This window comes from Callospermophilus lateralis, chromosome 10, assembly GCF_048772815.1.
Source record: "Callospermophilus lateralis isolate mCalLat2 chromosome 10, mCalLat2.hap1, whole genome shotgun sequence".
Lineage (NCBI taxonomy): Eukaryota > Metazoa > Chordata > Mammalia > Rodentia > Sciuridae > Callospermophilus > Callospermophilus lateralis.
In genome coordinates, this window is record NC_135314.1 from 122,196,208 (window position 1) to 122,210,476 (window position 14,269).

General features: G+C 34.1%; 1 protein-coding gene across 5 annotated transcripts in view; it reads right to left on the reverse strand.

The window, feature by feature from the left end:
- Window positions 1-14,269, reverse strand: part of Armc8 (armadillo repeat containing 8) — a 99,658-nt gene that overhangs the window by 33,901 nt on the left and 51,488 nt on the right. For all 5 annotated transcript variants that reach the window (XM_076868735.2, XM_076868739.2, XM_076868734.2 and 2 more), the window contains 2 exons: window positions 13,224-13,424; window positions 10,682-10,777 (listed from right to left, as the gene is read on the reverse strand). In XM_076868735.2, coding sequence (XP_076724850.1) covers window positions 10,682-10,777; window positions 13,224-13,424 — 297 coding nt within the window. The remainder of the gene's footprint in view (window positions 1-10,681; window positions 10,778-13,223; window positions 13,425-14,269) is intronic.

Genomic DNA, 14,269 nt, shown 5'->3' on the forward strand with positions numbered 1-14,269 from the left:
CTTGTTCCTAAATAGATTCAGCTAGGAAATTTTCTTACTACATTCTTCTACATGGCTGTAATGGCAACAGACCATCAGAAAGAACTAGTGATATCTGTTTATTTTTGAGCTATGATTCTTTTGGGTTTTCTTACTTCGAGTGTGGGATCCTTTCTAATCAATGTGCTGTAGGGATAAGATTTTTTTTTTTTTCACCTAGACTTCATAACTAAATTGAAATATCACTTTAAAAATGGAAAAGAAGTCTGAAAAGTTATCAGTGCTTTAGGAATCACAGACCATATACTGACATCCTAGGCCAATAAGGATATATAACTACAACTATATAGTAGGGAAGAGAGGTCTTCATGAATATACCAACAAGGGGAAAAGGTTTAAAAAAAAAAAAAAAAAGGCATTCTACAGCACCTCCAAGAAAATAAGTGATTCAGCTATGGTTTGGACTACAAATTGCAAAGGTCAGAGAGGGCTGGGTATGATGGTGCACCCCTGTAAACCTAGGCTAAGGCAGAGAGATCACAAGTTCAAGGCCAGCCTCCACACCTTAGTGAGGCCCTAAGCAACTTAACAAAAAGGTGGGGAGGGTACTGGGGATGTAGCTCAGTTGGTAAAGCACCCCTGGTTCAAGTCCCAGTACCAAAAAAAAAAAAAAAAGAAGAAGATGGTCAGATAGCTAATATAGAGATATAGAGATAAGGTAAGAAAAACTGGGAAGAAAACACAAAGTAGAGTTTCACTACCTTTTCAATTCCATTCCCTTCTGATCTATTTCCATTCTAGAATCAAACTCTTTCAGATATGAGCCAAAGGGAACTAACACTCTCCTGCCTTCAGGCCACAAATTCTAAGTAATATTTGTCAGTGCTCCAATGTAAGATTTTTGATGTTTTCCTTTAGCAATCATTTTATTTAAAAAAAAATATTTTAGTTTTTGGTGGACACAACATCTTTATTTTATTTTTATGTGGTGCTGAGGATCGAACCCAGTGCCCCGTGCGTGCCAGGCGAGCACACTACCACTTGAGCCACATCCCTAGCCCATAGTAATCATTTTTAAAAGAAAGGGTAGCTGGGGCTAGGGTTGTGGCTCAGCGGCAGAGTGCTTGCCTAGCATGTTCAAGGCCCTGGGTTGGATCCTCAGCACCACATAAAAACAAACAGGGCTGGGGATATAGCTCAGTTGGTAGAGTGCTTGCCTCTCATGCACAAGGCCCTGGGTTCAATCCCCAGCACCACACACACACACCAAAAAAAAAAAAAAAAGAGAGAGATACTGCCTGTCCTCAGAGAGGCTGTCATCTGGTGAGGAGCACATACAACAATATATGACTTCTTACAAATTAAAAAAAAAAAAAATTCAAGGCCATTGTACTGTCATGTATAACTAATTAAAACAACAAAAAAACTCTATTTATAAAAATGTTCATTCCTTTTGCCAGAAATTCTTCTTTTAGAATTTGTCTTAAGCAATTATCATATCAAGTTTTACTTTCAAGGAGGATGGTCATTAAAGAGTTAAAAATAAATAAATAAATAAATACTATTGTGTCCAACTACAACCAAAATATAAATATTGAAAAGAAAGAAAGAAAAAAAGAAAGGGTAGCTCCTTTTTTAAAAAAAAACTTTTAACCAAAAGCTCATTGGGCTTCTCTTAGATCACTGATTAATATACATATTCTGGGGCTGTAGCTCAGTGGTAGAGTGCTTGCCTAGCATGCATGAGGCACTGGGTTCGATCCTTAGTACTACATAAAAATAGGCAAATAAAATAAAGGCATTCTGTCCATCTACAACTACAAAAAAAATTAAAAATACATATTCTGGAGCTTTAGTAAACATTTTGCAAAGTATTTCTTCCCTGTTCTTACTTTTCTATTGCTACCCATATTCATAGTCAATTTCTCTAATTCCATGATCTTGTTTCCTGGTCTGCAATGACTGTCTCACAGGATGGTAATGAGTTTAAGAAAGATAATGTACAATGCTTAGCACAGGGCCTAGCACATAGTGTGTATTCGATAAAGAGCAGTTGTTTTTAATGTTGAATTCAGCTTTAAACAGGTGTTTTGTTTTGTTTTGGTACCAGGAATTGAATCCAGGGGTGCTTAACCACTGAACCACATCCCAAGACCTTTTTATTCTTTGAGACAGGGTCTCACTAAGTTGCTTAGGGCCTCTCTAAGTTGCTGAGGCTACCTTTGAATTGGGGGTCCTTTTGACTCAGCGTCCTGAGTTGCAGAAATCACAGGCATTGCACTACCATTCATGGCTCTTAAAGAGATTATATCTTCACATAAGTATTTAAATTAAATGATCTTTACATGTCCCTATGCCTTTATATTTGGCAAAGCTTATTCAATGAACAGGATCTTTATTTTTTTCTTGGACATGGCATCTTATTCAAGCAACTTTGTTAACCACTCTACAGAATCCGATAACATTTCCTATCATAACTAAAAGCCAATTCACCTAGAGTCTGTCACATGTCATATCATTCAAACAAAGGAATCACACTGTAGGGAAATACCAAGTGACAATGTCATACTGTCAACATTTGATAATACCTTTCTTCAAAATGTCAGACAACCAACTGTCCCTCTCCTGGCTTTAATGGGATCCCATTTCTTTCTATAATCCAGGACAGAGAGGCAAATGGGAAGTGTAGTTTTTCACTAAAACTAGCTTATGACAATTTCTATTTAGCTATGAAGTATTAGCATAAGATGGCAAATTATTTTCCTGTAAAGGCCACACAGTAAAAACTTTAGGCTTTAGGGGTCACATGATTCTGTTCCAACTACTCAAGCTGCCCTGGCAATACAAAACAGTCATAGGCAACACATAAACAAATGTATATGACTGCACTGGGGGAGGAAAAAACTTTTTGGACATAAATTTGAATTTAATCTACTTTTTGTATGTCAGGAAATGCTAACTATTCTTCTCCCCAAGCATTTAAAAATGCAAAACCCATTATTTCCTCATAGGCTATAGAATGACAGAATTACATGGGTAACAGTACTTACAGGGTGGCATCCGCTGACCCTGTGCTAGCATTTTAATCATGGAAGAACAGTGCAGCAATAGTCCTGCTTCTCCACCACAAACACAATGTTTTCAAAGTCTACTATTCTAAAAATATTTAACTATCCCAAACATTCCATCCATTTCCACATAAAATGTTCTTGAAAATCCAATAAAGTCACTCATTTTAGCTTTACAGATGCAATATAGATGATATTTTAGCTCATTACTTGGTTTAAAAGATATCTGTAGCTTTTAACTAGATTATAAACAACCAACCTGTACTTTATGCTTTAAAAACAGTAAGTTTTATAAGTCAATAGTTTAAGCATCTACATATCACAAATCGTATATGACACTAAAATTTTATATCTCCATTTAATGAAACTCTGAGATAAAAGTCTGTTACCTTATTTTATAAATACCTCTATTATATATATAGCATTATCACTCCCAGGTTTGCTTCTTTCAGTATACTGAAAACCAAGGGTCTTAAGACTGGGCGAGGGGCAAAACCTGGCCCTGTTACTGTTATCTCCTTAAAAATACTTACCATCGTGAATGAACGTTGCAGGGTTCATTAAAAATTCTTGGGTAGGTCAGCTTTAAGAAGATAGCCAACAATTTAGCCACAACTTAAGGAATTCTGAATTCTGAATGAATCTGTTGCTATTTAATAGTAAAGCCAAGTTCTAAAGGGTGCTACTGAAGTGATATCATGGAAAGCCTTAAAATGTTCAAGGTACTTTGTTTCAATATGCAGGCTAGGTCTCAAAAATAATTCCTTACATCTGCTTAATTTCCTGACAGAGACAAATACAGAATTTTGATGTTGTGCCCTTTAAATGGTCATTTAGAATCAACAAACTTTGCATAATATCTAAAAATATAAACTTACAGTATACTTATACACTTAACCAGAAGACCAATTAGTAATAAAATCAAGCTATAACAAAGGATAAAAACATTCAAAGTGAATGTTTAGCAAGGTTTTGATGTAATAGAAAGATGTTTAAAAAAACAGGTCTAAATTTACAAATACATCTAAAAATCTTATACCATTTTAAAATACAGAAAAAATCTACATGTGTTCAAAATGTGAACATATTTAGGGATTTGGTTTCGTAAGAATGATGGTCCTCTGGAGAAATGACATTTATGACAACCATGGACAGTAATACTCAGAACACCAAAAAGATAGAATTCAGTCAGCTTCCTTTTCTCAAGAGATCTATTATCTTTGATTTTAACCAACTATTGATTTGTACTAAATATTCTATCTAGTACCAAGAAAAACAAACAAAATTATATTTGGTGCTTTGGAGGACATTTTATAACAGAAAATTCTTTAAAATCCAGATTTTTAAGTATATTTAAAAAATAAAATTATAAGATAAAGAAAACTACCTGTCATTAATAAGAGACATCTATAGAAAGAGTATATTTCTGAATATTAGTATTCTTTTACTGGAATGAATTAATAATTTTGTGAATGTACAGCATAAAATCACTTTCTTCACTGTAAACCTCTCTTAATTATACCTCCAATGTTGCTCACTTTTTCTCCTAATAGACTAAAATAAACACAGCATACATATTGATTCTTCCAACAAGTAATTTAAGACATTCTAATAAATGCTTCCACTTACTGAACACCCATTATGTGGCAGGTATCATACTAAATATTACAAATTGTCTCACCTACATAATGACTTACTCTACAGTTATAACTGTAAAGAAAATTCTCATTTTTTGTTTTCCTTTTCTTATTTTTCTCTGCCTATACTTTTTAAAAAATTTGTTCTAATTATAGATGACAGTAGAATGCACTTTGACACATCATAAATAAATGGAGTATATGTTCTCATTCTTCTGGTTGTACATGATGTAGAATCACTCCGGTCGTGTAGTTATATATGCACATAGGGTAACAATGTCCCATTCATTCCACTATCTTTCCTACTCCCTTACCCTCTCCCTTCCCTTCACTCCCCTCTGCCTAATCCAAAGTAATGCTATTCTTCCCTACCCACCCCACCACTATGAATTTGCATATGCATATCAGAGAAAACATTCGGCCTTTGTTTTTTTGGGACTGGATTATTTCACTTAGCATGATATTCTCCAGCTCCATTTCACTCTAGTCAGAATGGCAATTATCAAGAATACAAGCAATAAACATTGGCGAGGATGTAGAGGAAAAGGTACATTCAAACATTGCTGGTGGGACTGCAAATTGGTGCACCTATTATGGAATGTGGTATGGAGATTCCTCAGAAAACTTGGAATGGAACCACCATTTGACCCTGCTAACCCACTCCTTGGTTTATACCCAAAGGACTTAGAAAATTCGATATATATATATACAATAGAATATTACTCTGCCTATGCTTCCTAAAAATAACAAAAAAAGTTCAATTTAAAAAGAAAAAATAATTCAGGTGCAGCGGCAGTGTTCATAGCTACATAATGACTTACTTTACAGTTATAACTGTAAAGAAATCAAATATTTAGAAGGCTCAGGCAGGAGATCTCTTGAACCTAGGAGTAGGAGGCTGTAATATACAGAGACCCTGCCTCAAAAAAAAAAAAAAAAAAAAAATAGAGAGAGAGAGAGAAAAGAAAAGAGAAAGGAAGGAAAGGGGAGGGAAGAGGAGAAAACATCCACTGTCAGATACTTTCTTCATGTCATGGAAAACTACTGTGAATGGATAACTTTTCTCTGGATAAGGAGCAAAACTTAAAAGAGCTTATATTTTCAATTTTTGAAAAATGTAAACTAAAAAGCATTTAAAAATTTGACACACACACACAAAAAAACTGTTCAATTCCAGGATAGCTCCATAGATGTACATTTTAATTGGTTCCAAATAATTCTTCGAGCTCTTGGCAAATTCTCACTGGTCACTTCATGTTTTTCTCTAGTACCAAGGTTTTATTATACATACTAAATTTTAGGGCTGTCTAATTGTTGTTTATCTCTCCTTTCTAGATAGTTCCCCTTACTCAGTGGATAATTTGTACAATGGAGGTAATTCAATCAATCTACTTAGAACTGACTTAAATTAATGACCTTTTCAAAATTAGACATCCAATAAATGGGAAGATAATATTTCACATAAAATACCACTTTACAGGGTAAGTCTATTCCTAAAAAGTCGGGTTAATTTCTATAAATCAAGTCATATTTTTGTTTGTTTGTTTTTAATTTCTTCTTCTTTTAGTTGTCAATGGATCTTTACTTTATTTATTTATTTGTGGTGCTAAGAATCATACCCAGTGCCTCACACATGCTAGGCAAGCACTCTACCACTAAGCCATAACCCCAGGCCCAAATCATATCTTCATCCCTAGAAAATTTAGACCAGAGACACACTTGTGAATTCTATAAATTGCTTTAAATCATATATTTAGAAAAGGAAAAGAAAACTATATTTTTTATTTAAGAAATAATGGTCAAAATTATTTTGAAATAAAATGTGCTCTTTGACCTATACCCAAGTGAATAGAAAGAATACATATTCTTGGAATTACCTGCAACTTGAAAAGTGGGAATTTCTGCGTATTCTCTATAGTAAGTATAGTGAAACCTCTTGTCTCTATGTCCACATATGTATTTCTACTATTTTATATTTCCTCTCTTTACATACACAAGAATTGCTAGTAAGATTAGCAACATTCCTAATGTAGAAAGGACTGTATATAATTTGATAATGGGTACAGAGTAACACAATTCTGCATTTATTCATTATTTTTTTCATTCACTCATTCATTCTTCAAATATTTATTGTCAGCTATGCACAATTTTGTAGATGCTGGGAACATAATGATGAACGAAACATTAAAAAAAAAAAAAAAGAAAAAAAAAACCCTGCCCTCATGGAGCTTACACTCTAAATCCTCAAAAGGTATCTCCAGCTAAAATATAAGTATTCAAATATAGGAGAAAAGCTTTCTGAAAGTCTCCATGGGTCAGATAACCTAGAGGAGCAAAGCTACATGTAAGTTTAACATTTGTAATCTGTTTATTTTTCTCAAAAATAAAAACAGCATCCTGCTTAATTTAATTTCCTTGCATTTTAATTTTTCTGTATACTTTACTACCACTAATTTTCTTCAATTTATACCTTCTAACATTTCTGATAAATACTATTTCATTTTAAGAGATTAAAAGAGAGATAATATTTAAAAATTTCCATTCTGATGATCAATTATCCAACAAGTGATGGTCTTCATAAAAACAATACTTTCTTATAAAAGAATTTCTTAAAAATTATAGGATTGTTTGCTACTGCTGCCTATTACTTAACCATTTGTTAATGATGCCAGTACATGAAGCAATTTCCTGATCTATTTGTTTAATATCTTAACTTCTCTTGCTTTTATTGTCCCATGAAGTGGACTTCTGATTCCTAAATAGCATTGATATTTTGGTAAAAGCCACCATTATAAACTAGATTTCCCCTGGCAGAGATTAGAGCTGATGACATTGCTGTCAGTAGTTAATGTGCTCTGGTCCTGTCTTCCATTGAGCTCTCAATTCCTACCTATACCTTTACTCTCCCTAACCATAATCCACTCAGAATCAGGGTCAATTCTCCCCCTCTCCATCCTAGTACCGGGGCACTCTACCACTGAGCTATATCCCCAGTCCTTTTTATTTTTTATTTTGAGATAAGAGTCTCATTAAGTTGCCCAAGTTGGGCTCAAACTTGTAATACTCCTCCTGTCTCAGTCTCCCAAATAGTTGGATTAGAGGTGTGTGCCACCACACACTTGTAATCACTAGAGTGATAAAAGATGCAAAGTTAGGAATTAGGATCCCAACTTTGTTCTACACAGGATACAGAAAGATCCAGGCAGATTAAAGGAAATGTCACTCTGCATATGATTTCTGCATTGTCATTTCTATATTTATGTAACAAATATTTACTGAATGCTTATTAGGTTCCAGAAAATTAATTTCTTTTAATAGGAATATGACAACATTGCTCCAAAGAAAGGTTGGTTAACCTCTGACTTGGAAGTCACATTCAGTCTTCAGCTTAAATCTGGCCAAAAGAGAAGATATCAAGAAATGAAAACAGCACACTTTCAGAAGTCTTTAGAAGCATTAAGATGGAGACAAAATTCTATGAAGAGAGAAGGCCAGTGTCCTTTCCCTTTACTGCAGTGGATACTTCTCATTGTCTCTACTTCTTTGCTCTTGTTTTCTTTATTCTGCTTCCTTTCCTTAATTGGATATAGCAGGGCACATATTGTTAATTGTAATTACTGAATTATGTTCCCATTTTTAGTTTGAAAAGCAGACCAACTGAATATTTCATCTTTTTCTGATGATACAAACAAAAAACTTCATTTTGTTTTTGTTTTTGCTGTTTTTGGGGAGGGGGCAGTAAGAACAGAGAGAGTAGGTCTATATTCCTTGGCATTTCTTTTGAGGCTATTCACTCATTAAAAATACATGAAAAATAAAACAATAAACATTGAACTATAAGAATCTACATATAAAAAGGGAATACAATCAATGTTTATAAGGCATAACCATAAAAGATAAATAAATATTTCATAGGAAAAGTAAATTAAAATCTATCCAAATAATTATTTCAACAAAAAGCTGAATAGAAACAAATGCATCCAAAGGAAATGAGCTATTTATCATTTTTTACACACTGAAAATGAGGATTTTCCATTCCTATGACCAGGCTTCAAGCAGATTTTGTCACAAAACTCTTTTATATTTTCCATTTTCCATTTCTCTCTTCAAAATAAATATTATGAACTGTAAATCATCCAAACATTTAATTTCCTAGAAATTAAATATCCTCCTAAAAACACTATGTGATTCCAATCACACAAGAATGTCATAGCGTCTTCTTTACCACACAAAAAAACTATAATTAATAATTATAACTTATTCTTTATTTGTCATCTTTCTACAGAAATGATCAGGAATTAGCCTTACCAGCAAATTATACATGTTATAAATACAAATTTTAATAGACTACCGTTTAGACTGTTGTGTTGTAAGTTTTTCTAGAACATGACATCACAAATTAAGTCATTAATTCCAAAAACAATAGTTTATTAACAAAAAAGTACAAATAAGTACAAACGCACATCCTATTTCCCCCATATGGTCTATCTATCTATCTACCTATCTATTTATCTTCCTTTCATTCCAAGACACGGTCTTGTGGAGGTTTTAGAATGAGTAAAATACTTCTGTTTTCAACAGGTCCTAATCACCATCCCCAAACAAATCATTATGTATTTAAATTATACAGTCCATGTCTTCTCTAGTTTTATCTCTGAATTACCAGAAAAGCCTCTTCCCTTATAATGTACCACATACCTATAGTGAATGAAATACATCAGTGTCAACATTCATAAATTACGCTTAGACACAGGAAATAACATTATCCCAGTATGTGTGTCTTGAAGTAACACTTTACAAGTGAAAGCTTAGAGGTATCAAAAATTATTTTTATAGGTATGTACTAAAAACACTCCAAAAGAGATCAAAAACCTCGTTAACTGAACTATTCTGAGGTTACATGGAAAACAACAAGCTTCTTGTGCTTTTTTGTGCTGATTTTAAATCAAAGCTACTCAAACATCTAATCTTACTGCTATTACTTCAATTTCTCTAAGAATGTTTCCTTTTCGTTTATTTCAACAAACGTAAGGTTGTTTCATATTTCTCTTTCTACAGGCCTGCAGTACTTCCTGAATCATGTAAATGCCAGTCCAATACTTTGTGATTTCTCTCCTCAGTTCTCCTTAAAATACCAACATAGATGGGGAGAGTCAGTAAATTGTCATGTTCAGTAAATAATGCCACTTGCTCCTTCTACTACTGCTCCTCAAGACAGATGTCATTTTGCTCACTGATGTTTTAAAAGCCTTGTGTGGCACTTATTAAATTACATACAATTTTGAGTGGGAAGCTCCAGCCTTTAGGTTGTGGAGGGAGCCAGGTCAGAACTTACCACTATACTTTATTCCTATCTAGAACTACTCTCATAAAAAACGTAAGTTCAGTGTTAGACTAGACTTTAGTAACATACAGGTGCTATACCAGAGACACACTTTGGGGGAGCTGGAAAATTCAGATGACCACTCACTAAACATAAAATCATCATTCCACAAAGATTTTATTCACATTAAACTTGCACAGTAGCAAAAAAAATAAAATAAAATAAAATAAAAAATCAAAACATAAAACTAAGCCACATATCAAAGAACAATATACAATAGAGATTTGAACTTCTTAATGGCATTGGAAGGAATTTCCATAAATAACATTTACAATTCTAGTGTTAGGTCTTTCAAGGTGTCTGAGGCTTCACAGTGCTAGAATTGATTTTTATCAGATCACATGCAAAAATGTGCAACATAATAATCCATATTAATGACACAAAAAAAGCAGGCCAGTTATTTGTCATTCCATCATGGCCATGCCACTCTATGTTCTAAAAACAAACAAACCCCCAAATCCAGGTCCCATTCATTCTTCAATTCTGCCTTTTGTCACTCTGCTTTATTATATTCAAACAGTCACTGTTAGTGCTCTTCACCACGACTTTCAGGTTGATGTCACTCCCTGCCTGCTGGCTGTCAGGACTGGGGGACGCCCCTCTCCCAGACTCACCTTCTTCCGGATGTCTTCATCATTTGCTCCAAGAGAGGCATAGAGCTTGAATGCAGCCTGGCGGAGTTCATGAGCATGTTTTAAGTCATGATCAAGCTATAAGAGAAAGAAAAGATACATTCTAACTCAGTCCGTAAGTTAAATTTTTAACAAAAATAACTGAGTTTGAAGATTAAAAAAACGAGTGTGTCAATGACTATTAACATTAGTGATGTTGTTCAATTCCCTAGGTTTTTTTTTCCTTAGTTCTATTCACGTGAAAGAGACCATGCTGAATTTGTATCAATGGGACCTAAAATGCAGTCTGCTTCTAAGAACAAAAACACAACATTTGACACTGATATATTGAATTCTATTCTATCAATATCTTTAGATTTTCCTAGTGCTGGCCTAATTTCAATATTCAAAAAGCTTTACAAACAGGGACTTCTTTGTGAAAATGTTTAATAAACAACATACCATGGTAATCACTACTATCATAAGTTACCTAAGATTCATATTCAGAGTATATCATTTTTCTTTAAGAAAATTAATTATTTATTGGTATGAAGCAATTAATGCTATCTTAAAATGGCCTAAGTTAACATTTCGTTTGTAAAACTGACTTACCAACAAAGTATCATAAAAACAAAATAGAAACATGTTCTCAGCTACTTCCAATGACTCTGAACCAGTAACTACACAAGGCATATTCTAATTTAAACTAAAAGCCCTAACTTACTCATCTTTTCCTTAGAAAGGTTAATTCTTATCCAATGATGAAGATGTTGTTCAAAACATTCGGAGAGCCTCTTTTGAAATTCACTAAAGAAATAACTAGTTAGAAGACCCTGAAAGGTATAGCTTCATCAACCTAAGAGTTTTAATTTAACTGTCACTGTGGTGTATGGAGGTGGATAAATCCAGCTGGATAATACAATTTAGGATAACTACACTAAATATAAAGTAAAGAATAACAATACATTTGAGGTAGTTCTGTAGGCAGGATTTAAAAGTAGTTCCAAAAATGTTTTGATTAACATCAGGCACAGACAGATTATGGGAGGAGCTCTGTAATATACAATACTTATTTTTTGTTCCAAAGTATCTATCCTTAAAGTCCTAACTACATTCTAGCCATAGCCTACATATTTTAATGCTGACTTGGATCTAAAATGCCATGAAAATCTCCCACATATTTATTAACATGTGGGAATTTCTCTCTATGGATACTTTTATAGCCAGAAACCTCTAGATAATCTACCACCAAAATGATAAAACAATCTATTATTTAAGTTTGGCACTAGGGGGCCATTTCATTTCAGTTCTACTGTGATGGAAATGAAATGGAAAAACTCTGACAGCAAGGAAAATCCTCTACATATTAGTTGAATGAGCTGCACAGTTTATGCTAGAAGTTCTTAAAATTATGTTTCCTCACTCTCAAGCCCAGCAGAGCATTCTCTTTGCATCTCAGGGTATTTGTCAGGTATTTATCAGGCTATGATTAGGTCTTACTTATGTATCTTGGGCTGATGAGATATTGTGTCAGTGTGAACAAACGGCCACAGGGAAACAAGAAGAGGCAACTGGTTCAATGTATCCCATCACCTCTTCTAGGAACACATGATTACTGAGGAAGAGAACGCCTAGGACATTAAGACAGACAGAAGGTGGTGCAAATTACTAATGAATTATCATCAAAGGTGCTCTTAGACCCTTCCAAAGACAGAGAAAAGGTATACCCTTAATGCCAAGTGAACTACTGACTACTGAATGGGGTTTTTTGGAACTCAGAGCATGGGGGAAGCTAAGAGAACAGTTAAAATTGGGACCATAGTCACATTCATGAAATCGTACTGGCTACTAATTATGGTCTCTCTACCATGACTTCCTATAATAAACTTCCTCTAGTAGAATCTCTCATGCTTAGGAAAATGGGCATGTCTAACAGGCTGAGGAACAATAGGTCAAAGGAATTCTAATTCCAATTCTAAGGAAATTACATTTTCAGAAAAAGCACACTTTGGCCCTTGATAATCCCAAACTAGAGGTTCAATAGTGCTTTAGCTCTCCATAGGCAGCTGAAAGCACAGTGCAAAACTGAAAAATGGAAAAAGAGAATGGGAAAGGGTGGTAAAAATCAAAGACTGAGGGAAGAATAAAATGCAGACACTCAGTCACCTGTAAAAAAGATCACCCTTGACCTAAAGAACAAGAATATGCCAACAGAGATGACTGCATGACCTTGAATAGAATTAGATGATGTTGGTATGATGTCAATATCTAGCTTAGAGATCACTATTTAAAGGTTTCAGTTACGGCCAGGGATGCAATTTTCTTATATCATCCTTATGTGCTTAGTAAAAGTTTCCTGACAATAAACATTAAACAAATTGGATTAAAAACATACAAAGCAATATCACCTATGTTACCCAATATAAAAGATTATTTTCTTTTAAAAGGGCTTTACAAAGCTCTAATGACCCACTGGTTCAAAGTTGTGAGCAATAAGAAAACTTAAAAAAACTCCTGAGCTGCTAAAAAGGAAAAGAGAACATACCCTTTTAATATCAGTGATAGCACTCACTGAGCTGGGATACTTAAAGTAATCAGCAAGCATGGCAATGAGGTGATCGGTTATGCTAGCGATTCTCTGCAGCTCAACATCTGGCTCAATCAGATAGGCGAGTGTTTCAGCTCCTTCAACTCTCTCCTCCAGTAATCTTTCCTTACTGCACATTCGGACCAAACAAGGCAACGTCTGAAAGGTACGGACATTATTATTTGCTTTTTGGTAAAGGAAAGCTTGATGAAGAGCATATAGTGATTAACTCAATGGTTTTCACTGGGAGTCATGCTTGTGACCAAGTATTTCCTTCACTGACTTTCAGAGAATAAAAGATTTTTCAAAATGCAAAACCAAACAAAACTGAGTACAGATTAATCATTTGCGCTGGCACACTACATTCTAATACAATGCAACTTATTAGAAACTCTAATTTGCTTTTGTGACGAGACAAACTCTATTGAACAACTTTATCAAGATATTTAAGAACCCTTTACAAATCATGCTTGAGGGTTCTGCCCCATGTATGTATTTATTTTACCTAAAAGAAATGCAGCAGTTTAATCAGGAATGACTTTTGCCTTACAAAAGGCATGTAATTCTTTCCTTAGTGAGTAACATGGCTGGAATGGCTTTTATTTTTGCTTTGGGGATTAAGATCTATAACTGTAAAAACAAAATATGGCTTTAAAAATTCAGTGATCTTATCTTTCTCAGATTCCACCAGTTCTCCTAAAAATGTAAGTGCATGGCAACAATCACAATCATTAGGTTTTCCCAAGAACTTTTGGAATAACTGTATTATCAACTAGTTCAATTTTACTTCTGAGGTCCTTCAGAAATCTTGGCACCGGTCTTAGTAATTTGTCTACCTTAGAATCTCAACAGAAATGTTCTATGTGTTTACTACTCTTAAGGCTTATGCATCCAATTTGATGGATAATGTAGAAGTAGAAATGGAAATGTTATAATGACATGAAGTCTTCCTCAACAGCTACCGTCTACTGTGCTTTACTGTTTTCTATGATCCTATCATATTT